A 27519-nucleotide genomic window follows, 5' to 3' on the forward strand; every position below is an offset into this window, starting at 1 on the left:
TTGGCTGCTACTGCCCTTCCATGAATCTGCAGACTGCTAGCTTTATCTGTTTGTGACATTCCAGGATTGTTTTCAGATTTTTGAACCCCGGAAAAAGGAAAACTGAAATGTGACAGAGGCACTGTGCAGAGATGGAAGGGACTAGGGGGTCCTCACTTCTTAAGAGGCAAACAAACATGTGTAGTGGAATTTCTTGCAACTAACAGCTTCCTATAATCATTGCAGTGGAAAGTCAATCTTTGAAAAGGAAGCTTAAACAATTCTGCCAAAAACATCACAACAAAGTTTTCCAAGTTTCCAAAATATGACGGAAAATATCCTTCGGGGTCAACAAGTTGAACTACAAGCCCTTCCCAGGGCTGTGACCAGAAACACAGAAAGATGGATCCTTTCCAAGAGAGGCTGCTGGGATCCGAAGCAGCACGGGAAGACGCCCCAGGCGAGCTGCTGTGGCTTGGGGCGCAGAGCGGGTGGCAGCTGCTGGGACAGTGCTGCCATGGCCCAGGCACAGCTCAGCTCCTGGCTGCTCCTGTGTGTGTTTGCTGCATCCCAGAGGCTGACAGGTAGGCAGCACATCTGTTAGCGACACGGCTGCATGGCTTGGCAAACCTTTGTGCAATGCCGGTTGTGTGATGCTTTGCCGCTCCTTCAAATGTGGCCCGAGGCCTCAGGCAGCTGCACTGGCACGGGATAGAGCTGGAGTCCAGCTGGGGGGGCTTGCTGGTGGGGGCACTGCTACCTCCTAGCAGGTTGAAGACCTGCTGCTGTGTTTGGTGGCAAGGGGAGGATTTTCTTGGGTCTCCACTGAAAAAATAATTTGCAATACTGTTTGTGGGTTTTTAATATGCTTTTTGGGATAAAAAACCCCACCCAACCCTGCTGAGTGATAAAATAAGTAAGGATTTTCCCTTCCCCAGAGGATAGTTATGTTATTATTTCAATACATTATTTGTTATTCTTTGTTAAATTTTTCTCTACTCAAAAATCCACCACTGTATATTTATGAGGCAGTTACTAATAACGGCAGTTTGGCATCTCTTCAACAAAAGCACTGACTTTGCAGCCAGTCAGACACCTCTCAGGAGAGGGATCTGTGAGCCGAGAGCATCGGTACTAGAGACAGTACCACCAAAGAAATTTTCACAAGATATAATGCTTTCACCTGAGCTAAAAGCCTTGCTGGTACATCTGTGGAGGAGTAGGAAAAAGAAGATACATCCCTGCTCACATTCCAAAGCCACAGCTGGCTTGGATCACAGAGCCTGCAGCTGTGCAGAGAAACAAACCTCTGCAGCCTGCTGGCTGGCAATGCACTTTTCCAGGCAGCCTGTGCATCTCCCTGAAAAGGTCTAATCAAAAATGGAGATTTGGAAGTATCTTTTGGTAGCAGTCATCACACATCTATAGTACTAAATACTTTTTCTACTTTTTATATGCACCTGCTGACTTTAACTCTGGAGTATTCAATGTAAATACTCACTTTTTTAAAAATATATATATATGAAAAAGCCTTCATCCATTTAAAAATTAAAAAACCCCAACCCCATAAATATATCAGAGAGCTTACTATTTTATATGAGATTTTTCCATTTCATGTTTCTTAACCTGAAGGATGAGTCTGTAAGAAGTAGAAGAGAGTCTTAGCTACCTCATGACACTGATAACAGAGAGGAGGGAAGGGATGCAGCCTCTCCCTCATAGTCCTGGACCAAGACTGCTTGTGTCTCCTTTTTCATACATGCAAAAAAAGAAATAAAATAAATGCAGACAGTTAAAGCACTGTAAGCATCAGAAAATGAAAATCAAACAATTCTTAGGATTAATGTGACCTTCATATTAAAAAACTGCCATTCCTCTGGCCTCATACCCATTTTTCCCAGATTACATGATGTCATGCGTCCCAGCAAGTAATTAGCTGGACATCAAATCAGCCATAATGGATCTGACAAGGTTTCTTTTACCCTCACACTCTTCCAGCAGCAGAAACTTAGGGAAGAAGGAGAAAACCAGGATAAGATCAGTTTATATTTCTAGCAGCAGCATGAGGAGCCTGCCAGCATGCTCCTTTCATTGGGCAGCATTATTTTCTCCAGCAAAAACTGCTAACCAGCCAAACCCATCGGCTCAAACCCCATCCATTCTCGGTGTGAGAGGCTTCCTTGCTGCCTGTCAAAGCAGTGCCTTTGCTGCTGTATGCTTTAGCTCTGCTGGCAGCACTAAAGGCTGTGATATCCAAAACCTCGCCCCAACCACTGCTGCTTCTCTTAAAAAGCTTGTTTTGCTTATCAAAATCCCGTGGTCAGCATCTGTCATATTTGGCAAGCTGAGTGGTGGCTCAGGAATGCTGAAGACGTTATTGACAATCAAACGGCAAAAACAGTAAACAGGAAGGTCTTGTGCTACCAAGCTCTGTCTGATGTCTTCCAGATGAACATCCTCACAGCGGCACCAACAGAGCCCGTCGTGGCCCAGAGGACGCTGGCATCATGTTAGAGGTCTCCTGAGCACTGGGGGCCCTGGGCCGAGGCACTGTCAGGGCCCATGCTCCCACCTGCCCGCACGTAAAAACTCACCCGTTCTGTTTGTTCTCATCCCTGACGGATTTCAGGGGCCCCCGGAGAACGCCTCGGCGATGCCTAATGGCATTTGTGCTCCCTCCCAAGGCGGCCGTGCCGCCCGCCGTGGCACCTCACGGGCTGTCCGCGGGGGGACAAGGGGCCATCCCCGCTGGGCTTGGTGACGGCCGAGGCGGCCGCACCGGGGAGCTGCTGCAGGCGGGACTGCGGGGGGACAGCAGGGAGGGAGGCGAGAGCTGCACGGGTCCCACGGGAAAACGAGGTGTGGGGCGGTCAGACCCGGGGCGTGGGGCTGGCAGAGGGACATGGAGCGGGGCCAGGCCGGCCGTGAGGGAGCGGCCTCCCCGGGGCCCGCCCGAGGGCTGTTGGGCAGCGCCGGGAGGGCTTTGCTCGCTGCGCCTCTGTGAGGGATGGAGCTGTGCTGGGCTTTCCGTGACAGCGCTGCTCCTCTCTTCCAGATGCTCTGGGGAAGGCTGGATATTCAGGCCAACGGGACAATCCATCTGCGGGATGAAGAGCTGGCCTCCCTACGCCCGGCACGGCGCTTCCTGCAGATTTTAGAGGAGGAAGTTCCTAAAACACCGGCGGAGATTGAGCAGCATCTGAGATATTATTCACTGACTGACACTCCCTTGCCTCCGACGGAGTTTGACCGTCTCCTTTTCACCAGTGTTTACAGTGCCTATCAGGTTCGCTCCACGCAGGGTCTGGATAAAACCCCCTGGATTGGCTTTTTCTCTCAGCTGGTTGATGAAATCTTTCGTGACCTGTGCAAGGGGCTCTGCCCTGCAAATACCACCCTCCTCCAGGCTTCCTGGCCTTGGAAGGAGAAGCCTTCACATTTAGCATCCCTGAAACATTTCTATCGCTCTAACCTGGCCAGGACCAAGAGAGACACCTAATGAGGGCACCCACCGTAGGAAAGGGCACGCCTGGCTGCAGCTGCCTTCTTGGTTATTTTCAATGTTTTCCACGGTATGCAGGACTTCAAATAAACATGCCACACCTTTTTGTCCTGCTTTCTGCACTGTGCTGTTAACCCTCTCAGGATTTATGCACCAGCTTTTATTTTTAAATGAAAAAAGACAAAACTGTAAAGTGCATTTCTTCCTTTTCTGATTTTTTCCTAAGTGAGCTGTGCTGAAGGGGGCAGTGCTATTTAGATGTCTTATGTATCTTGATCACTGATGCTCTGGAGACATGGCTTGGAAGTATTTTTCCAGGATATTATGCTGGTGTCACGGCTGACTTAATTTCAGATAATTCAGTTCACTTTCCTTATATTCTCCCTGTGGTTTCAGACAAATACAAGATCTTTTCTCCAGTAGCAGCTAAGCAGGTTTTGTTGTGTTCCATGATATAGTTCACATATTTAATTTAATTTTTCTCCTCATGTGGCATCATATTTTATGTGTAAACAGCAATTTGTCATCCCATGTATTCATTTTTCTTTAAAAAGCAACCTGAAAATGTATGTATTCCACAAAGCTTTCTAGTATTTGCATATCATATTTACACATATACACAGCTTTGTTTCAGTTATCATTTTGGAATATACTTCTCGAAATCTCATTTAAATTCTGAAAGATCCTGACCTAGTTATTTCTTCAGCAGATTTTGCCTCTCTTCTATAAAGTTGGTTTTTGTACAGCCATGGCATTTTACAAGCCAAACATAATAAATACATAGTCTCTATCCTCAAATCAGAAATATAACTATTTTACAGAAAGACATCAATAACATTTGTCTGTCTTAAACACTGTGGTGTGGAATGAAATAAATATAATTATCTCCTCAGGAGGGTTTTGATTTTGGTTCTTGTTTGATTTCCTGCTACCACTATAGGAACATCAATTTTGAACATTCATTGCATGTGCTTAATGGGATGGGATCCATAATTCCCTTTCTATCAATATAATGTTTCCATGTTTGACAAAAGAGGCATGTGCGACCTTCAAAGTGGGAACTGCAGCTTCTGACCTAGTTAATCTTATTCCAAGCCATTGTAGCCCAACAGATGGAGAGGAGAAATAGTAAGGCAGGAACACGAAGCCTGGAAGCAAGATGCTACAGATAATGGTTTTAGAAGTCAGCTTAGGGTTATGACAGAAGGAGATACATTTAAAGCAGGTTGTTTGTTGCTGGATTTTTGTTTTGTGTGTTTGTTTTATTTTGGTTTTTGCTTCGGGTTTCTTTTTTGTTTGTTTCTTTGTTTGTTTTTCACCCCAAAGGATATAGGAATTAAAATTAGAATTTTATTTGAAGTAAAACTTCTTGTCTCACCTAATGTTCTATTATTCTTATGCTGTTTTTTTTTACATACTTCCAATCTTTACCCTTCACCCTCTTGCCAAATATGCCCTCAGTCTTTAATGTCTAGGATATGTATGGAGTGACAGAGGCAGTGAGTGGCTGCATTCAAGTCTAGTGTATCATCAAAAAGCTGAGCTGGGATGGCACTAGTGCATTAAAGTACTGTCTTGCTGGAGAATGTACAGCCTGAGCCATGCAAATATATGGAAAAAGGCTGAGTGGCTTGGCTTGTGACTCGGATGCCAACACACTGCTTTGAACTCAGGATTTTGTTAGGAGCAGTTTTAGAGCATTGCTGCCTGTTGAACGGATTGTAAAGCACACCGAAGTGATGTCATGAAGCTTTGTACATGCTTAAGATTATGCACTTTTGCAGTTTATGTATTTTGGGATACAAACCAGGGTTTAGCTCAAGTGAAACAGCACCAGTGGTGCTACGATGAAGCCTCCTGTGCTCCCACTACCTCCTCAGCGGATCCCGGATCCCGCCGGGCGCCCGTCTGTTTGTCGGACTGCAGGAACACAGCAGCGTCCTCTACAGCCACAGCAGCCTCTCCACAGGGAAAACTCTCGGTGGAACTCGGCAAGTACGAAACCACTGGAACATGGATGCTGAAAACATCACCCACGGCTCCTCTGAGCCCGCCTGCAGGAGGCTGTCGGTGCAGCACGTGGTGGGCTGGCAGCACCCTTGGTTCAAGGGACCCGTTTTTGGGGAAGGCAACGCCCCTGCGATCAGCAGTAACACTGCTGGTCTGGTACTACTCACACTTGGTGCTATGAGCCTGCTCCTGATCCAAATCTTTGGAGATTTAAAAACGCATTTCTTATTCTTCTTACTTACCTTGCTTCTGGGCTTTCAGAGCATGGTCCATTCACAGATTTGAGCCCTTATCTCTCACTACAAGAAGCCTGCAGGTTGTTTGTTTGTTTCTAAATGTATTCTTTACATTAAATGGAAGCTGAGATTCTCAACCACAGCTTTTTGACTTCATCTACATCAGATAAAGAAAAGCACAAACCGCTCTGAAACTTGCAGTAAAATCATAAGAGGTACCAACCCTTCACACACACAAATGATTAAAGAGTGTACACAGACAGACTGGCTCAGTAACACAGCTCACACAATTACCATGCATCTCTCTCACCTGAGCTCAGTACTGGCTGGTACCTCAGCCCATGACAAGCACACAAATCTCACAAAGTAGCAAAAATTCCAAACTGAGACCATTCTCATATTTTGTATTTTTATTACATTCATTTTCATTACATTTATTCCCTCCCTGGATAAACAAGGAAAGTCACCATACCCTTTTCTCTCTGGATGCTGGAGATTTGCAGTAACATGACTGCAGTAGTTCTCTGATCCTCAGCACCTCACTACAGTGCCCCACCCCTGCCCCAAAACTACCTCATGCTTTATGTTAAATCAAACACCAACACGGGACACACGGCTACAACCTGAAAGGCCTCTCTACGGATGAATGGCACACACAGCAGTGGCCCTGCAGACAGGGCACGAGCGTGCAGCTAAGGAAAGCACTGGACACATGACAGCATGCTCAAAGTAGAGGATGATATTCAGAGAAGCTGTACCCAAGTTCATGGCACCTTGGCTCTTCTTGGCACCCTTATGCTCCTTTCACAGCTGCATTTAATTGTTTGACCCTTGAGGTGAGCTGGCACCTGGCAGCCACTTTGGCTGAGCCTCTGAATAGATGAGGAAGCCTGTGAAGGTGATGTACTTGCCGTGGTTGCTGTAGGCACCATAGCCATCATGCTGATGGCTGTAGAGCCAAACGGTGTCCCCGTACTGCAGAGGCAGCATGATGCTCTGGCTCTGCATCTCCCGCCGCTTGGAGTGGTTGTCGTCATAGATCATGGCCTGCACCTCATTGTGGTTCTTCATCAGTTTCACTGACATAGTCTTAAAGGGCATTTTGCCAATGGTGAAGGAGAAATAGTATGCACCAGGTATACGGCACGTGAAGACGCCAGTGGAGGAATTGAAATCTTTTCCGATATTCACGAACTCTGTATCAAATGTGATTGGCTCGTGCTGGGTTTGCTTCTCATCTGTCCCCAGGAGACTTTGTGAGCGGGCAACAGAAAACGCAGAGCGAGGGTCTTGTACCCTTTTTGGCTGGTCAGACAACACGCGTCGCTGTGAAGCTTCATTCTGCTCTCTGGGAAGTTGCTGAATTGTGTGAGGGTGTGGCCCGAGCTCTTGAGAGTCAAGAGCATTCTGGAAGAAGGCAGAAGTGTCTGGATAGATCAGGTAGCCATTGAAAGTTGTATAGGGCCCCACATTGCTGTAAAGAGCGTACTTAGGATCTCCATGTAAACGCAGCCACACTGTGTCCCCGTAGTCAAGCTGCAGCATGGCACTCTGGCTGGCCACCTTGCGTTCCTTGCGGTGATGTTCGTCATACACAATTACCTGCACCTCATTCTTGTTTCTCATCAGCATGACAGACAAGTTTTTCTTGGGGTATTTCCCAACGGTGAAGGAGAAGTAGTAGGCTCCTGGGATCCGGCAGCGGAACAATCCAGTCTTGGGGTCAAAATCATTGCCAATATTCACATACACTTTGTCAAAGGTAATCACCATCTCAGAGCTCCCTTCCATGCTGCTGGTTCTGGCCACAGAGAAAGCAGAGCGAAATTCAGTACTGGTGTCTGCTGGGAAGCCATCTGTAGGAAGAAAAGTCATGCAGCAAAGGAGGCCAAAGATGATCTGAATGTTCAGTGTCATCATTGTATCTGGAAGGAAAAAAACCCATATTTTAGCAGGAATAGCATTAATTTACAGCTCACACATGAGTTGAAGTCCAAACCTGAATCCTGTTAAATAAACATGAAAATCTATGTCCAAATATTGAGAAATTTCCAGTGTGTTCTCTGAGCAGTGTATGGGAACACACTGTAGTTCAGATCCCAGCACCACTTTTATATTTTCCTAGTGAGAGCTGGACCTTTTTAAACCTGTACTCATGGAAAGAAGCAGCATCTTCTCCTTTGAAAGCCTGACTATCCTACAACTTGTCTGCAAAACACCATGTTGCTCATACTGCAGAGGGATCTCAGAGCTCGCTGGGGATTTGCCAGACCTCCCTTTTGTTGTGCCTTTTTATATTCATAAGACCATGGATGAAACAAAGCCCTACACAAACCCTGTATTATACAACTGAGACACAGCTGAAGGGCAGGGAGGACATATGCTCTAGAGATGCCCATGCAGATGCCATTGCCTTGCAGTGCAGTAGTTGTTTCACAGGATATGGAAGCTGGAAGCCAAGTAAGCTGGTAGATCCCAATATTCCAACATGAATCTGTGAAAAGTATAAAGAAATGTGAAGAAGAAGGAATGTTTAAGGAAGGAAGACAATGGAGAAAATTGCTGAAATAATAAAATAAAAGAAGGAAAAGAAAATGGTAAGTAAAAGGAAAGTCTCCTAAAGTGTACAGTTTCTGAGAGAGAACTGAAATACCAAAAATGGAGAATCAACTCCCTAAATGGATAATGGACTAGACATAAAAACTTTGACCCCTAAAAAAGTTAGGAGCTAATAGAATTTTCTGCTAATTTTTTTTTTTTGGACTGAGGCCAAAAATTATCTATTAGTGCTTTCAGCCTGCAAACAAAACTGCCAGTCATTCCAGTGAGAAGCTTCTCTTTCTGTCACCTCTCTGTGCTTATTAAAATATCATTCAGGCTAGGAGGCAACTGCCTGGTTTGCAGTCTGCTCCATCTGTCACCCCAAAACTGGTGCCTTGCCAGCCTGCAAACAATGAATTCACAGACCAGCAGAACAGAAGCAAAACATGCAACTCATTGAGGGGGGAGGGTTGAAGACAAATCCTGCATTAAAAAGGATAAAGGGGTAAATATTTGAATCATCTGAGATGGCCTAGTAATAGAAGTAAAAGAGACAGAATGCACATAGACTGTGAGGTGGCAATTGGATCCTGCTTTGGCAAGATGTGATACCTAGAATCACTCAACAGCAGGAATTCAGCTTGAACCCTGCTCTTTCACACTTGAGAATAAAACTGAAATCTGAGGTGCAGCTTTAATACATAAGAACCCAGGAATAAATTAGATTCTCAATTACATGAAAGTGGCACACTAGCAAAGACTAAAAGAAATATCCATCCATGTCCCAATTTTACCTTAGATCACTTCTCTCACAGACATCTGTAGCAGGGCTCTCAGCCTAAGCAGGCTGGTAAGTTTGTCAGTGAAGGGCTGAGCAAGGAGAGTTTGCTGTTCAGTGGAGCAAGGATGGGCTGCTGATCAGTGAAAACACTGAGCAAGGATAACACTGCTGTTCCTAATGCTCAAGAATGCTGAGACCAGCTTGACTGAACTCTCCCCCACACCACAAGGACACGCAAGACTGAGGCTCCCTGACCAAGGCTGGGAGCAGCAAGGATATGCAGGTCCTGATTTGGAAGTTGAAGAGAAGAAACTAAAAAGCTGCCAACACATTTTTCAGCAGAAAGCATATTTTGCTGAGTGAGCCTGAGAACACATAATCTAAAAAATGCCTGTTTTGAACACATATAAAAGTCAATCACTTTATACTATAAAAGGCCAGTGTCACTTTTGCACAGCAAAGATTTCTAGCCTACCTCCCTAAGGTGTGTGAAGATCCTTCCCTTCAGTGGGGATGCTTCTCAAGGTTATTCCTTGAGGCTGAATGACAGAGATTTTCCCAGTTGTTGGTGTGGGTAAGTAACATCAATCTCTGCTTAACAATTATTCTGCTATCTTGAATATAATTGCTTTAATATAATTGCTTCAAAAACAGTGCACTAAATCAGTAGTAACAGCGATCCATACTGTATTGTAAATGATTCTGATTTTTCCCCCAATCATTACTGCAATGAATTAAAATAAATAATTACTTTTATTTATATAAATATATCTGGTTTGCCATCCTTAATTCTGCAGGATGAAGTTGTATAAAAGCTCAATTCAACCTGTGTAACTCTTTAGATATAAACCATAGACTAAGTCTGGGGCTAAGATTGTGTCCAGCTGTACCTCGGCTCCTCTCTCAGAAAGAATTTAGAAAGGGAGTCCTTTCTGTACCTTGTGGCTTCTGTTTGTGAAGGGAGGGCTTCTCTAATAAACTTTGTCTGAAGTTCCCATTCTGCCTGTGACATCTCAGAATTTTCCTCCATGTCCCCGAATTCAGAATGTTTTCCCTGATCCAGCCTGCTCCTCCAGGCCTCCATGGGCTGCACTAAAGGTTGTTGAGAGAGCTGAGTGAAGTCAATTTGAGGCCACTCTCTGTCATCTTTGAAAGGTGATGGGAGATCAGAGGAGGTCCTGGTGACTGGAGATAGGCAAATGTGGCACCCATCTTCAGAAAGGACAAGTGACACTACCTGCAAAATTACAGGGTGGTTGACCACTTAGCCCCTCACTTTGGTCCCCGGGAAAATCATGGAATGTTCTTCTTAGAACACATTTCTAGTCAAAGGACATGCAATTTAGCACACGTTATTTAATTGAGCATAGATTAATCAAACTGCTTCCTGTCTTGTGGGAAGAGATCAGTGGATGTCACCTGCATTTCAGCAAGGCTTTTGTTTCAGTCTCCCAGAGCATTCCTCTATCTAAATTGTGATGTTAGATAAGTGGACTACTAGAAAAGTGAAAAACCAACTGGATTATCGGGCTTGAGAACTAGTGTTTAATGTTTAATTTCAGATGTCCTCTTCAATATTATTTGTCAATGTCCTGAGAAGGAGAAAGAATGCCCACTGATCAGTCTGCAGATGACACCAAAACAGATGGTTGACCAATATACTTGGAGGCACAGATGCTATTCAGAGGGACCCAGACAGACTGGTGGGATGCACTGAAAAGAAATTCAGTGACAATAAATGTGAAGTACTGTACCTGGATGGACTAATCTGTGTGTTGGTACATACTGGTGACTGACTGGTTGGAAGTTTGTCTGAAAAGGATCTGAAAAGGATCTAGGGCTTCAGGAGAGCAGTAATTTGTAGTTGAGATAGTGCTGTGCCGTGCAGGTACTGAAGTTTTACAGCACTCTGGGGTGAATAACAGAACCCAGCCAGGAACCAGACTGTGATTATCTCGCTTCAGTTGGCACGTGAGTGACTCCAGAAGAGGGCAGCCAAGATTGCTGAGGTCTGAAGCACCTGCCTGACAAGGAGAGGCTGATTGAACTGGGTTTGTTTAGCATGGAAAAGAGAAGACTTTGGGGGGTTTAGTAGCAGCCTTCCAGTGCCTTTAGTGGCTCCAGACAGTGTGAGGTACTGCACTGATGAGCATGGTGGAAGAATAACAAACAATGGTTATAAAATCCAAAAGGGAAGACTCAGACCAGATATAAGCAAAATAATTCCATAACTAAGAATGTAACAGTTTGCCCAAGGAGGTTGTGAGATCTCCATCCTTGGAAGTTTACAAACAAGACTGGATTACACTGTGAGCAATCCAGTCTGCACTCAGAGCTGGCCCTGCTTTCAGCAGGAACTTGGACTAGAGACTTCCTAAGTCATGATTCCTGATTCTGTAACTGAATCCCATAGCTACTACTTCTTGCATTTAAAATTCACTCCCTAATAACCATAGCCATGGCACTTACATGGAATTAATCAGCTAACAGCAGGTCTAACAGACCGATTATTTTCAATCCAGCAAATTGAAGCATATTCAATGAAACAATCCATACCTAAGTGTCATGCATCTGTTTCCATGGTGTCTTTATTTTTCCTTACTTCGTAGTTTGTGTATTCCTCAGGGCAATGACTGCCTCTCTTCCCATGTCTGTACAGTATTTGGCTACTGCTGCCATTTAAACAATACTGGTAGACCCTAATATTCCACCAAGAACGAAATCTCAAACTGTCACACTCGTGAGCCCAGCTGCTGGTTCAGCAGTATTATTTTTGCAGAGTGCTACATCTAGCATGGCAGGCTCATTCCAGCTTCCAGCTTAGAAAACCAAGCCCTAAAGGCAACCTTATAAGGGCTATTAGATGTTCCAGATTCATACTCATTCATTGTTATTCCAGTGATCACCATGGTGTGGCTGCATGGAGAACCAGGATGAATGTGACATGGCTGCGTGCTCTTGAGACAACAAATGACAGGAAAGGATTTGACATTTGCATTTTTAGCAACAAGCCTGCTTCTCTGAAATGCTGTCTGTGCTCCAGACCTTGTTCAGCATATCCAGGAGTCAGGGGGGATGCTGAAAGCACATCAGTGCTGTCCAAAAAGCACAAAGACAAAACAGACCAAGTTTAATAAAGTGTGTAGTCAATCTGACCTTATGAGCCTTCAAATGACCATTATCCTTGTTTCTGTTTGAAAGCTAATTTCTCTGTAATAAAGTAATTTATTAAATGTTGGATCACTCTGTACAGTTGCAAAGACCCTCTGCTGCTGCTGTCCCTTATTTATCAGCTCCTTCCAAAAGCGAGTCATTTAAATAAAGCAGTTAATTATGCTGCGCTTCTATTAGCAAGTTGTTTCCTTGACAGCTCCTACTCACCACTTTCAGCACTATTTAGGTTCTTTTAAAAATAATGTGGAAAGTATCTAATAACTGCCTCTCAAACTAAACCAGTCTAAGAATAAATTGCCAATCATTAGGAAGACACATCCAGCTAAAGGACTTCTATAAACAGAGGCAACCCATGACAGCTTTTGGACTTGAGTATTGTCATAGTAATTCTGAAAGATAAAGCTGCCAAAATGCCCTGTTTGTCCCACACAAATTGTTTATGGTGCCCAAGTCTCTTTTACTGGTATAGTTTTCTTCTGGCAGGGAAGAGATAGCACCAGGGATGTGAAGCTGGCCATGGACACTGTGGCATCAGCCCTGAGTTCATGCTATGATCGAAGTTTTAAAACTGAAGAGTAAGGTAAAAGACCCAGGGTAGAGATTGAAAATGGGTCTTCAGCATGTGGCAGCTGTGTTAGTCTCATTACATTTACACACAAATCAGGGCCCTTTGTCCCCTACCCTGCCATTCCTTATTGTCCCAACACCACAGAAGCATGGAATGAAGCTAAGCAGACCCAAGGGACAAACGAGGTAAGCTACTGCTTTTACTTTAGGCAGTACCAGCAGGGAGAGCAGCCCACAGAGAAGAAGGCAAGAAACTAATTTTGGAATAGGAGGCACAAAACACATGATGCAGCTAAACAATCCTCAAAGACATTGGCATTAAATTAGTGACCTGAAAAGAAGGGGCCAAAGTGGTACTGACTCACACAGTAGAACAAGAGCTTCAAAACTTTCTTGAAAAGAAAGTCAGAATTCACCATTTGCATGACCCAGGAAATTTTAATAGCTTTGAGTTTGCTGGAGGTGATTTTTCTGTCCTGGAACAGAATCAATCCACCAGTGAAAAGGCAATTAGTTTTACTCTTCTACTGAGACACATGGATTTACAAAAGGACATTCAACAATAGAAAGGTCACCCCATTTTTACACTTGCAGGACAGACCTACTTGTGAAACCCACAAGGGTTTTCTTTTTATTCCAAAATATTAATTATCCAGATTCCCTAGTCCTACCTTATGCAAGAGTCCTTTAATTTCAGTGGGAGTTTTGCCAGGAATATCACTGAAGAATGAGATATGAAACAAAATTGAAGCAGCACAATTGGATCAGCTGTTACTAAAAGGTTTTTTAAATCCTGTAAGCTGCAAGAGCAAAGCCCTGTTCTGCCTAGCTCTCACCCTAATATTTAAGGACAGCTGCAAATGTTTCAATTATTTGGATCAGTGAAAGCCTGTGTAATGAACATCCTTCTTGGACTATAGTTAGCAAGATTTCTTTTCCCAAGATACCACATACTGTCTGTTCCACTCATCCAACACAGATTAAGAGCATCAGATAATGATGCAAATGCATCAGTTCTTCCAACATCAAAGAGAAATTAATTGTAGCACATCCTCAAAAGCAAAATCTGTATACGAGTACATGAGTAACAAAATCAGTGATTCACTTACGGCTCTGACCTTTCTCAGCTTTTGATGAATATGTTTTTTTTTTTTTAATTCTGGCACAATCATGGGAGGTAAAACACTGTCTGAAGCATTCAGGATGCCTTTTGGAAACTATATGTCATGCCTTGAATGACAGACATGTATGGCATTAGTATAGAAAGTGCTTAATTTTGAATGTTTCCCTGAGTCAAGGGAGAGTCCTTTAACATAATAAACCAACTTCCGTGTACTCAAAATTCTGTGGAGAGGCAAAAATTATTTTCAAGTGCCTCAACTCCAGCCACACTCAGGAAAAGGAAATGGAGAGATGTTTTTCGTAGAAGCCACCACTGTTACCCTGCATTTCAGAATACGATGAAACCTGCTATTTCAACTGAAGTCCTAACAATTCTGGTTAAGCTAAAATGATGTAATATGAAATGATGTAAATTCACTGACCAAAATGAAAACATGATAGTTCTGACATTAAGATTTTTCTTTTTTAACATAATTTAAGAAAATTTGTCATACACATTTGAAGTGCCAGGGTGATACACTGCATCTGCCTTTTTGGCTACCATTAAATTTCAAAATATATTAATTTAAACAAAATGGTGTTTTAGTAGAGAAGATGGCTGAATAAATCCCAGGGGGGAGCATGGAGTTATTCCAGCAAACTAATGCTTTAAGATGTAATAATTTTTTCCATCCTTTTCTAAATGAACACATTACACAAGTACAACTCTCCACCACATACACACTAATCAAGAAAACAGGACTAATACTTCAAAGCAAAGAAATGTACTCTAACACTGGCCAGAAGTGGAAGAACAGAAAACACTGCTAGAACATTTGAGTTTAAACTGTAGTTCATAAAACGTGTTGAATACTGTAAAGTTGTTTAGCACATGCAGTTAAACCAACAGTTGAAAAGCAATCATTGAAATTACACCAGCAATAAACAGTGAAAAAAACTGAAAAAGCCATTGATGGGAAGCAGTTCAGTGACAAACTGCTCCTGTGAAAGCAGAGGCCAGAGGAGACTGGAAACCACATCTTGAGAAAACCAAAGGTCTGTTGCTGTGCAGTGTTTATTTAACACTGCTACCTTTAGACATAAAACACTGAGACCATTTCAACAGTTGGAATTTTCACATGGATCCCACTGCAGTTATAGTATTGCCAAAGTTAAACCATCTCTTTTCTCAGCCCCAAACATAATTTCCATTTTTAGCCTGGTTTATGTGTGCATTTCTTTTTCTTGGTGTGCCCAAGAGATGCTGAGACTGTGGAATAAGGTGCTATTGGAGCATTTCATCTCTTCAAGCAGGAATCCTACTGCTGCACCAGAAGGCAGATCACACTAGCATAAAGGATTAACAAAGAGCCTGGCCTGGAATACCAGAAGGTATTTTGAGAGGCAAAAGAAAGTATCTGACATTTTGACAGTGAATACCATAAAGATCTAAGATAAGAGAGTGATAGAGGAAGGCCCCAAAGGCAGACTGCACACTGCAATCAAGTTCTAGAGAGAGAACTCAGGGAACACAGAGGATGGAGTAGAGGGCAATTTCCTTGTTCCAGGAGGCTGGGCTAGAAGCCATGTAGCAAGAGGACTTTCTCACAAAAGTCCTGGGTGTTTTTGCCTGTGAAGGTAAAACCATATGAAGCAAAAAGACACTGCCAGAGACTGTGCCAGCAACAGACCTACTGGGATGACAGATACTTTATGAGAAAGAATGCTGAGTACAAGCAGTGCAATTCAGGCTATTCCAATGCAAAATTAGTCTTTAAAAATGGACAAAACTTATTTACAGGGTATTTATTTTAAACTTCTCACCTGGCTTAAAATACATAATGTGATGGATATAGATATTAATGATGCTTGTGTGAGTCCAGAAGAAGGCTTCAAAGATAACCAGAGGGCTGGAGCACCTCTTCTATGAAGATTGGCTGAGAGAGTTGGATTTGTTCAGTTTAGAGAAGAGAAGGCCTCAGGGTGACCTTACTGCAGCCTTCCGGTACCTAAAGGGCTAAGAAAAAGCAGAAGACAGACTTGTCACAAGGGCATGTAGTGATAGGACAAGGGGGAATGGCTTTAAACTGAAAGAGGGTAGGTTTAGATTAGATATTTAGAAAAAGATCTTTCCTGTGAGGGTTAAGCACTGGAACAGGTTGCCCAGAGAGTTGTGGATGTCTCATCCCTGGAAGTGTTCAAGGCCAGACGGGAGGGGGCTTGGAGCAGCCTGGTCTAGTGGAATGTGTCCTTGCCTATGAGGGGGGGTTGGAACTAAATGGTCTTTAAGGTCCCTTCCAACATAAACCATTACAAGATTTTATGAAATAAAATGGTTTTATTTAATCATCTGACAGAACTGGAATGAACAAGCAAGACCCAGTTAGTAGCACAGCAGTGCTAAAGAAGAAGGTGAAGAAGAAGGCAATGACTATACAAATGAGAGACTCTTAAGAGGCAATGAGGTAGAAAACTTAGAAGTGTTTACCAAATACTCTTCTAGGTTGGAGAAAAAGCTGGGAACCTAACTAAAATGCAAATGGGCTCAGCATCCCAGACTACTGCTGTAATTTTTCTCTTTTAGTAAGAGTTTGTACATGAAAAAGAGAAATAATTTTCCCCAATAATGTAAGAAGCATAGGGACTTTAAAGGGTTCATACAGAAAGAAAATCTGTTTGGACAGCCCCACTGATCACAAGCTTATTAAGACTTTCCTGAAGTGGCAGGATAGTTCAACTCCTTAGGGACATTTGAAAAAAAAAACCAAACTCTGCTTTAAACTCAACTGTGGAAACTGAGCTGTGAGTGACAAAGTGAAAACACTGAGTAGGCAGAATGACACTGGAATCAGTACTCTGGAATCAACTTGAATTCTAGTCCCTTTATTATTTCTGTTTTATTGTTACACATCATAGCTTTTTCTAGCAGTTTTTCTACACTACTTCCTTCCAGTGAAGTAAGGTTTAGATCTCAGGAAAATCTCCACTCCCTCTGCTAACAAATGAAAGTCCAGCAACAGTTCAGAGAATATCAGTAGGTGTTTAGTATAGGTAAATACACCTACAGTATAGGCAGACTTTTTTTGAACCACACTTTCCTCTGTGGACCTAAGCAACAGTTTGTTTCAGTGCAGCTGAATGAATATTTTCATCCTCCACTCATGCTCACAAGAAGAGGAGGTTCCTGGGCTGTTCTCAGAGTTAATACTGTATTTGTCAATTTTCTTTAAATCCTTAGTTGCAACAAATACTTAGAGACATTAAAGTAAAGGTCATCAAGATGAGAGTAAATATTCCAGTTAAACACAGGCTGTACAGGCTTTCCTTCCTTTTCCCTCTTGCCTTCCACTTTCATTCACATTCCCATTCATCCAGCAGCACACTATGGCACCATCCGTTGGGCAAAATCTTGCAGTGATTCCTTCATGTTCTTTCATTTTCTCACTAAGAATGAAAACAACTGTTAATAGTAGGTTTATTTGTCCAGGAAGTAACAGGAACCTGTGGGACCTGAGCCCTACAAAGATGTAGCAAATAGGAAAGCAAGTGACATTACAGGAATTGCAACTTTTGTGTTACACCTTCCTGTTGAAGACGTTGTCTTAGAAATTGTAATGATATTACAAGAGATACTGGAACCTGTGTCGTGCTCTCAAGGCTTGTTCATTGTCTTCTCTATAATGGTCTTATGTCCGCATTTTTCCTTCTGTGAGTTTGTGCTCCTGCACTTTGTATCAGCCCATATATATTTTAATTTAATTGCAATGCAAGATCCTAATGAAACAAAACCAAGTTTTAGAATTTTCTTTTCTGTTTTCTTTTATAGCTGCATAGCCGCACCTCTCTCTCTTTCTCACTTCACTGGGCAAATAATAATAATTTTTTCCTGGAATTCTGCACCTGCAGAAGCTGTTTTCAAACCCTTCCTCCACTCACTGGAATGCTGTCCTCCAGTCATTTCTCTAAGACCTGCCACATCACCCACCTGAGTGAAAGCTAGAGGGAATATGCTGGTTCTTGTTGGTTAATCATCAAACCTCAAATTAGGATAAACCTGTGGAGTCCAGCAGTGGTGCCCTATGGGGATTAATGGACAGCTGTCAGCTGGGATTACATGCCATGACTACAAAAACCATTTTTGTTTCATCGTTATGTCTGAACTCACTCTCTGCTATGAGCTGATTTAGCAGTCCAAAAATTTTCATAAGGTGGGTAAATCTGGTCTCCATCCTGACAACTTGCAGTTAACAGAAAACTGTCAGAAAGAATGAGATTAGTTTTACTTTCTTGAAAAGTAAAGCTATTTAACTAAACTAAAATTAACTTCTAATGCTATGTTTTATACTGACTACTGTTTTCTGACAGTAGGCTTTGCAAATCTATCTGAAAAAACCTCCCAATGTACTGGGGCAATTTCCTACAGGAATGCTGCTTTCTTTGTGAGTTTTTTAGCGTGTCTTGACAGGTAAGTCAGGAAAACATGCTGTCTTTTAATATCTGCCATCACACTCAGCCAAAAACCCACATTCATTTCTTTTCACGCCCTGCTGTTTCATTACTGTAAAGAAACTCAGAGAACACTGAATTGCACTGCAGTGCTGCTCTACACTGTCAACATACAGCAACATCTCAATTTGGAAATTCACTGAGCTCTAGTTTAGTGAAGAAGGTGATAAAAGGCATTAAGTTCCATTTATCTTTAATCTCTGCTCTGGCACTTTCATTTCTGCCCCTCCTCCTCCTGGGTCAGGACACAGATCTGAATGAAAACTCTAGTGTGGGGTAAAAGGGGTGTCAGTCAAAGTCCACACATAAGTCTTATTTCTGGTCCCATTCTCCAACTGTCTAACTGGATCATAGGACTGCAGGATGATTTGGATTACAAGAGAACTTAAAGAAACTTAAAGATCACCCAGTTCCAACCCTCTTCCATGGGCAGGGACAACTTCCACGAGACCAGGATGCTCAGAGTCCCATCCAACCTGGCCCTGAGCGCTTCCAATGATGGACATTCACAACTACTCTGGGCAAAGTGTTCCACTGTTTCATCACCCTCATAAGAAAGAATTTCTTCCTATTATCTATGACAATCCTGTTGCTTTTGTACCCAGTGAATTGGTAGACAGATCAAGAAACAATCATTAAAAGAATAATCACTGCCTGGGACTACCCCCATTTTTGTCACCAGACAGTTGAGACCCCTTGAGACAGAGACTTCCCCTGGTAGGAACAGAAGTTCTTGATGAACACTGAAATTCTTCAATACATACAGTGACCTATAGTGACAATTAAAAGCATCAAAGTAAATCAGCAGGGTTAGTAATTGTCATGCTTGTTAATACTGACACTTCACAACCAGCAATGTGTAGTCCCCCATTTTCAGTCTTACCTGCCAAGTCCCTTGTGACCAGACCTCTCTGAGGAAGATCTGTAGAAAACTGGAACCTGAGCTCTTTCAATTTTTTAGCCATTTTATTAGCAATTATTTCTCAGAAGGCTATAGCTGTTGCAAATGAGACAACCCAAGGCTGTGAATTGATATTTGATATCTTCAGGAAAACCACAGTTTTTGATTCCACTTTTAAAACATTTAGTGTATTTTGGTCCACTGATTTAATCAGCTTGTCATCTTTTTCAACAGGGAACTGTGAAGTTCCTCCCCAACACCCTGCATAAGTCAAGCTTTCACTTCACAAGTTTTTGAACCTGGATTTTTCTGTGACAATCTGACATAGAGGTGCTGCCGCCCACAAGACAGAATCTACGGCCCTGGATGGAGGGACAGAGAGAAGCAATGCCCTCAATACACACATCCCTTTACAAGGTTTTTCCAGTATCTGCTTTCTGGCTTTATATTACTTCCAGTATTTAAAAAACATCAGTCCCTCATCATGGCAGCAGAAATGTTTGTGTGACTATTTCAGTAAAACTCCATCTGCACTGGGGAGCTGCTGGTAAAAGGCTGTGGCACTGCCCTCAGAAAGCGCTGCTGGACACTGCTGCTCACTCATCAGCTCCTCATTCACAGGGAGGAAGCTCTCAGTGCCTGTCAAGTGCTCACAGATTCCAGGCTCATCTCTATGACCAGCCAGGTTCCTCCCAGGCAAAATTGCCTTTGACAGCTTGAAGCTGATGGCTCTGATTTTGCTCATAGGAAAAGAATTTTGTTAAAATACTGAAATAACAACTGCAGCAATGCATTGGCAGGTTTTACCTGACTTTTAGACTCTAGTTGGACATAATATACAGAACATGAAGGATATGGCTGCTCTGAACCTGGCTATGCAGATGCTTCATTCAAAGCAGGCTTGGATATCATTACTTTGCATTAAATACGCAGCTCATACTGAAAGAAGGGCCATTTGCAACAGCCTACACAATTTCCTTAGAGCCACACTGAGAAATTCCAGTCATGCACCCTAAACCCAAACATTCATATTCAGTTCATATTTCAAGACAGTGCTTCCTCTATTCAAATTCTTTCAGTCCCCTACCTTCCTTTTAGCTACATCTGTCTAACACGTCTCCTTTTCAAGATAATTATCAACATTTTCCACCAGGAGAAACATTTACCATCTGCAGAACCCCCTCCAGCATGTTCAGTATTTTTCTGCACAGCCTGTCTCAGATTTTCTCACAAGTTTCCTGGAGAATAACCCCTTCACCTTGTTGTCTCCCCCTAATAGTAAAAATAGGATTTTTTTTTTTTTTTACATTAGCTATATTTGCTTTATCTCCTTCCACAACCACTTTGTTCCAAAGCTAAATTTCCTTTAGCTTTGGATCACAGTAAGACTTCTTCTGGATACCCCTTCTGTCTATAAAATAAGGACTGGTTCATACACTCATCTGAGAAGTAAAGACAGTAAAAGCAAGGACAGGAAGAGGAATGATGAAATAAACTCAGGCAAAGCAGTATAAGCTGATGTCAAGCATCCCTTCCATCCAAGTCAGTCCTTGGATGGAAGGGATGTGAATTCACTTTGAAATATCTGGGGCATCAAGTGAGTGGCTTTCTAAGCATATAATTATTTTTCCCAAGGTGTTCCAGCAGTAATGGAAGATGCAGGGAGGGGGAAAATCCATCACAGCTTATATAGTGTCACAGTTTGTGCTCATGTGTCTCAGACTAAATAAAAAATCAGGATTTCCATCAATTTATGGATAATTCCAGTGTAACAGTTTTTAAATTCCAAGAGGTTATTATGCTAATATGTTCACTCAGAAACAGTTCTAGGAAAACAGGCTACTAAAAAGCGCAGCCTAACTCTTAATTTCCTCCTTGTCTTGTTCATTCAACACAGATTCTTTCCAGCAGTTGCTTTGCAGCCTTTCAGTCCTAGAGAGTACCTGTTTTCACAGAAAAAATTCCCTATTGCCTGATTGCTATAAAAATACTTCTACTGCTCCCAGTACGTCTTCAACTTCTCTAAGTGTTTTTCTTTTTGTCTGAGTGAAAAGGTCCAAAGCCTGAGGAGAGAGAAAAATCCCTCTCCCTTTAGAGGATTAAAATATTATTTGGTTGGACTCAGAATGTGTTTTATTCAGGATCTCATGTGCAGCCCACCACTTCAGCATCCCAAAGTGTTGATCATTGCTCTCTTTTTTCTTTCTACCTGTCTCCTCACAGAGTTCCAGGATTTTTCACCGTGCACAGGGGACTGTCTGTTCCATTTATATTAAACAATATATGTTAAACCATGAGTACTACAGGACCTAGATTTTCTCTCCCTGGATAAATGCCTAAAAATATAAATCATAAGACTACAATTTATTTTATTCCTATTCTGAATTCCATTATTTTATTTCTTTTTACCTCTAAAAACAGTTTTGGACTACAGCCTTTCATTCAAGGAATAAAATACTAGAAGAGTTTATATTTTCAGTTCAGATAATATTACTAACTGCTAATCTTGATTAATTTTTCTTCTTCCATAGCACTGTTTTCAGCATTAATAAACTCAATCAAGCATCTGCTCATGGGAAATCAGAATGTTCCATTCCTTCCCCTTTCTTCTAAAAAGAAAGCTCTTACTCTTCTTTCAGGCTCTTTTCAGAAAGAGCTGGTCTGTGGTCTTAGTGCTGTGCTACCCCTGGATATCAGACAAACATCAGAACAGGGCCAGAAGACTTCTTTTATTTCATTGACATGAAATGATCATGAAATGATCTACAAATGCTAGAAGAATGGTCTAGAGGAAAACTTAAGACACTGAACAGTCCGAGGTGCTTTCCCATTATAGAATCACTAGCCTTATTTGACAGATGATTGTCTAACCTGTTCTTAAAATGTCTCCAGAACCTCCCTATATCAAATATCCAACTGTTTTTATTATCCTAGGTCCTAGAAAATTATTATTGTAGTTTAAAATAATCTTACTTTCTGCTGCTTCTTGCTTTCTGCTCCATCCAACATGTGCCTGAAGAAAAGATCATTCCCCCCTCTATTTTTTATCTGAAGACTGCTATATTCTCCTGTGAAATTTCTGGTCCAAAAATTACAGTTATTTCAAATAATCTTGCAGGTCCCATTTTTCTGACCTGTGATGAATCCTACCGCCCTCCTCTGGACTCCCTCTGATTGAATTATACCTGTCTCAAAGTGCAAAAAACAAAACTTTGCACAGCTCCCAAGCTGAAGCTTTGGCCTCAGAGCAAAAGGATTGCTTCACGTCTTCCAGACTTCCATGTCTTTTACATATCCTAGCAAGATATTTGCCTTTATTTGCAACAGCATGACATTGACTCATATTCAGCTTGTGATCTATCATAACATATTCTTTTCTGCAGAGTTACAACCTAGTCATTTACTTCTGCCTTGTGCTTATTTAGTCAATAATTTCTGCCTTATTGTAGTACCTTGTATTTATCCCTACTGAATTTAATTCAGGTTTTTTCCTAGAAGGTCTTCCAAATTATTGGAAAATTTTTGAATTCTAGTATTTTCCTCCTGCATAGTTCAAGTGTCACAGTTTTATATCCCTGGAAAATGTGATATACCCACTCCTTATATTACCATCTAGGTCCTCTAAGCAAACACTGAATAAAAGCAGATCCAGGTCACCCCAATGCAGCTACTGTGTCAGTGTTAAGCAGCTTGTGGCCTCTCTGAAGGACTGGCACATACTAAAAGCATACATATTTTGAGCTCTGAATCTTCTGATATTTAAAGAAGATCTGTCTGTTCAGATAATCATGTTTACCCAGTTTATAGCCTCCTTTACCTGCTATGCTCCATGCCTCACCAAAACAAATATTTGCATTAATGTGCTAACCATAGTCAAGAATCTCAACTTTTACATTAAAAATACCCAAAACCCAAATGAAATCTCTCACTCTTGTTCTACAAATAGCCTTTAATACGTAAACTGAACAGAAGCCAATTCTGTGAGAACCGGCTGGAATACTGACAAAATAATTGGGAAAGATGTGACTGTTTCTCTTAATAGATTTAGGGCTATGACAGAAATGCCCTAATTTATTACATTCACCGTAGTTACAACAGCAGCATACACTTCAAGGGCAGAACCAAGGCAGCTGCTTGATTTCAATGGACTGAACATTTCCTTAGCATCTGCTCTTGACCAATGATTGCAGGATCTTTTCCTCGGAGCTTAAACACCAGCCATGACAGTCACAAGCAGGCACATCGCAGACAGTGAGCCTTTGTGTACATTGGAATAAAGATGATCTGGTATTCCTCCTGACAACAGAGGCTTAACTCTCTCGTATGACTCTTATTCCAGCAGTCATTACCCCAGTGCCCCCAAATTCCTTAATCCAACATGGACAGTTTTCCTGGCACCGTGGCTGAGGCTCTGGCACAGCAGAAAACATGCATGGTGTAAATTAACCAGCTGGAGGGTAAAGAGGGAGAAATAGGGCTTTATAAATTTTCCCTGTTTCTCAGTGGGGTTCTAGTAATCAATTATTAGCCCCTGGAGTAGTCCCTTACTGCTTGCTCTGTGATCATCTGATTCTGGCAGTGTTACCTCTGCTGGAAACCTCAGACCTTTCATTAGATGCAGCAGGAATTCCTCCTTTGTTCTCTAACCTGTCTGGAGGAAACGTGCAACTAGAGAGAAGCTTTACAGGGACAAGAACCCAGGGGTACACTTGGTATTCACAGAACACCAGCAGCACAGCACTTGTATAGTACTGGCTTGTCTAATTTGAACACCACACAAATTTCCTTATCTAGGAAAGCAAAAGGTACAGAAAAGCTGAAAGGAAAAACAAAGTCCTGACTTTACTTAGACTGGATGGCCAATGGGATTTACGCTACATTTCTGAGTGCCAAATGAGAAGTAAGAGGCTTTTAATTCCTACTGGGTGAAAATTTGAGCCAGCATTTAAAACATTGTAAGATGAACTATCAAATTGCCAAGCCTTAATGTGTCTCCCAAGACAGTACAAAGAACCTCACCCCTATAGATTAGTCAGTAAACTGTAATTCAGTGAAACATTATTTTCCTTAACTGTGTACCTTGGAGTAGAATGCATGCTTCATACTCTGGTGATTTAAAAAAGATAGCTGCATGGAAGAGTTCAGGAGTAAAATCCACCAAATCCTAACATCTGACCTCAGATGCTGATAACAAAGGCCTACACTTCAGCATCTATAAAACCATAGCAATTTTAAACCTTATTTTTTTTCTCTATTCTTTTGCTTAAAAGTCAATGCAGAATTGAGTATCTCTTGGAGGGAGATATTTCTCAGCTGAAAATATTATATTCTCAGAAGTACTCAACTCCTTAGAAATCTTCTGTCACTACCAGTATCAGTTCATTTCAATGCTTTCTGCCTATAACCAACCATAAGAATGGGTGAAATTCTGGCACAATGACAGTAATCACTCAGAGGCTCACTGCCTGTCCATTTTCTGCTAGCACTGGCCACTTTTTCTTTTGGTCTTTGTATTACAGGGTGCTCTGCACAGAAGGTTCAAACTATCTTGTCTCTTTACACCTTTGACATATAATTTTTCTCTGTGTGCCTGTGTTCATCTAGGTTACTTTACACAAAAGGTTATAGGTTATTTTATACTAGTCTTCAAAGAGCTGGTGATGAACAGGCAGCCTTGCTGCTCTTCCGAAATACAGCTTTTATTAAAATGGGGACTATAAAAGCTATCATGCACTACATGACTACAGGTCACAGGATAGTTATCCTGTTTTTTCACAAATATAGCTGCTGCCATTGTGGGCCCACCCAGCCTTCTGTATTTGGAGAACATGAATAGTTCACAGTTTATGAATGGGGAGCGCAGCACAATGGATAGATGCTTACACAAGTAAAATATAAATAACATCAACAATACAACTAAAACAAAAATAACAACAGGGTTCTGAGTTTTGGCGCCAAATCTTAGGTTCCAATGTATTTTATTTCTGCATCTGTTTATTCACCTACAAAAGAGCAAATGTCTATAACACCAACAAATTGTCAGATTTAAACCAATTCTATATCGAACCCATAGGTTCTCCATTATGGTAACCAAATGCCCTCTAAAGGCATTGCTTCTTCATATGAAAAATACAAAAACCCATAGAGCCTTGTCCATGAACCATTCAGCACTTTGAATTATAGCTTTTTAGAGGGAAACAGAAGGAATGCACAGGGTAATGCTGCTCTATTGGGAATCCTCATTTTTCCTTGACATACTACAAATTAACCCTTAAAAATGGCCCTTAAAAACAGCTGCCATATGCCAAGATAGGATTGCAGCCTCACTGGTGTGTTTCAAACTCTTGTTACACATCGTGTCCCTGGAGAAGAGAAACTGCAGAAGGTTGCAATAGCATCAGAATGAATAATTGAAGCTCGGCTCATTCAGAATGTGCATAAACGGAAGGGTCACAATGCTGCCTTCTAGTCAGCCAGCAGCGCAGAAACTCACCAGTGTCTAATAGAAACATCATCTGGAGATACTGACCTACTTCTCTGGGAGCTTTTACAGAGTGGGTTGAGGAGACCGACAGCGGGATGGCCAAGCACACAGAGGATTAAATGGTATTATCTAATAGAAAATCATAAATTACAGACTCAGTTGTATATGCTGCTCTTGGAAAAACCCTTGTGACTTTGTTCAAAAGAGAAAACAGAGATCCATGCAAGATTAATGCTATTTCCCACCTGAGAAACTGTCCCTGTGGGAATTTGCCAGGATGCTCTTCCCCATGGCGAGTCCCTGGAAGGTTTTCTTACCGCATCTCCATGAAAAGTGGGGCCAAAATTTTATACCTTTTCCCATAAAAACTCTACAGCCATTTAATATTGGGAATGATAGGTGTGAGGGAGGGTAACTCGGGCATTTCCCGCTATTGTCCAGCCGCTCGGTGGGAACGGAGGGAGCGCAGCCCGCCCGGGCGGCCGCCCGCGCCCTGCCCCTCGCCCCGAGAGCCAGGGGCTGGGACACCGCAGGGTGCCCCGAGCGCAGCCCCCCTTCTCCAGCACCGCGGCGGCCGCAGCCAGAGCCCCGACGGTCCCTCCGCTCCGCACCGGCGGCCGCCCCTCAGCAGCCGCCGGGGCCAGGCCCGCCCGCGGCCCCGCTCCCATCGCCCCTGTCCGAGCGGGGGATCCCACCTCAGCGCCCGGCCCCGCAGGTGCAGCCCGGCCCCGGCGGCGGCGGCTCCCCCGGCACAGCGCCGCAGCCCGGGCGGCTTCCGGGAGGCGCCGGCGCCCGCGGGCGCTGCGGGCCGGGGAGGCGTGTGAGCGCCACACGGACAGGGGGCACCGAGCGGTGCGGCGCTGTGACACAGCCGGGCCGGGCTCCCGCCGCCTTCCCGGGAGGAGCGGGCGCTGGGGACGGGCGCCGCGGGATGATGCCCTTCATTCTGCACAGCGGCGGGAGCGCGGCGGGCGGGCTCCCCGCGCCGCTCCCCGCCCGGGCGCAGGGCACCGGTGTGGCACCGGTGTGGCACCGGTGTGGCACCGGTGCGGCACCGGCCGGGCCGCCGTGGGGCGGCAGCGCAGCGCCCTCCAGTCCCGGGCTGAGCCACCCGCGACGGGGCTCCCACCCCGGCCGTGCTCGGTCAGGCCGATGAGGGAGAGGAAAGAGCCTTAGCTAGACCAAAGGATGTGACTGGGGGAAGTGACAGGCTTTTGGCTATCCAAGATCATGTCCATGTCTGACCTTCTGCTCTGGAGATCTCTGTGAGTCCCAAAGCATGTCTATGGACTGTGTTGTTTGGTTTATCAAAAGCTTGTATCTCTCTCCAGAAAGCTTGGCTTGCCTTAGATCATCACCTAACAACAAGGCTACTGCTTGTTCCTTTGAAGGCTGGCATTGATTTTTGCTGACAGCAAAATAGGCTTTTCACATTCCTGATCTCAGTTGAAGAGCAAATTTAGGGTTTTGTAAAGCATGTTTATTATCAACCCTGTAAAATCTATGTTGGCTTCCAAAAAGAAGATTTAAAGATGTGGATGTTTAAAAAATGTTCTGGTTCTCCAACACTAAAGGTCTTTTACCCTTCAACACCCACTTGCTATGGGAGGAATTTAAATGCCAGTGTACTCACCCACAGTACAGATGGGGCACCTAGTAATGTTTCCCCTTGTGCATTGTCCAGCCGTTGTTGCCCTGTGCTGCCATGCTCTGCTATCCAATCTCCATCTCCGCTTA

The 27519-nt window shown here is 43.0% G+C and overlaps 2 protein-coding genes across 4 annotated transcripts; one reads left to right on the forward strand and one right to left on the reverse strand.

The window, feature by feature from the left end:
• The first annotated feature begins 400 nt into the window (after window positions 1-400).
• On the forward strand, window positions 401-4377 carry FAM180B (family with sequence similarity 180 member B). The gene is made up of 3 exons (XM_039705188.1): window positions 401-563; window positions 2428-2495; window positions 3035-4377. Exons 1-3 carry the CDS (start codon window positions 497-499, stop codon window positions 3476-3478), a joined length of 579 nt encoding a protein of 192 aa, XP_039561122.1. The 5' UTR covers window positions 401-496; the 3' UTR covers window positions 3479-4377.
• A 1745-nt stretch (window positions 4378-6122) lies between these two features.
• On the reverse strand, window positions 6123-26533 carry C1QTNF4 (C1q and TNF related 4). 3 transcript variants are annotated; one of them, XM_039705530.1, is made up of 3 exons: window positions 26478-26510; window positions 15716-15908; window positions 6123-7652 (listed from the first exon to the last, which is right to left on the reverse strand). In XM_039705530.1, the coding sequence occupies exons 2-3, from the start codon at window positions 15729-15731 to the stop codon at window positions 6544-6546; spliced, it is 1125 nt and encodes a 374-aa protein (XP_039561464.1). In that variant the 5' UTR covers window positions 15732-15908; window positions 26478-26510; the 3' UTR covers window positions 6123-6543. The 3 variants fall into 3 exon arrangements, with proteins under 3 accessions (XP_039561464.1, XP_039561465.1, XP_039561466.1); XM_039705531.1 differs by lacking the exon at window positions 15716-15908 and having other exon boundaries at window positions 26478-26533; XM_039705532.1 differs by lacking the exons at window positions 15716-15908; window positions 26478-26510 and adding an exon at window positions 9063-9147.
• Between the last annotated feature and the right edge of the window lie 986 nt (window positions 26534-27519).

Source organism: Passer montanus, unplaced genomic scaffold (genome assembly GCF_014805655.1).
Source record: "Passer montanus isolate IOZ18808 unplaced genomic scaffold, ASM1480565v1 scaffold18, whole genome shotgun sequence".
Lineage (NCBI taxonomy): Eukaryota > Metazoa > Chordata > Aves > Passeriformes > Passeridae > Passer > Passer montanus.

What these genes read in the sequence shown, in the direction of transcription:
- FAM180B (XM_039705188.1), top strand. Translation starts at nt 497, where the DNA reads ATGGCCCAGGCACAGCTCAGCTCCTGGCTGCTCCTGTGTGTGTTTGCT. An exon ending in TGCATCCCAGAGGCTGACAG is followed by an intron (nt 564 to 2,427) that starts GTAGGCAGCACA and finishes GATGTCTTCCAG; the next exon opens with ATGAACATCCTCACAGCGGC. An exon ending in ACGCTGGCATCATGTTAGAG is followed by an intron (nt 2,496 to 3,034) that starts GTCTCCTGAGCA and finishes CCTCTCTTCCAG; the next exon opens with ATGCTCTGGGGAAGGCTGGA.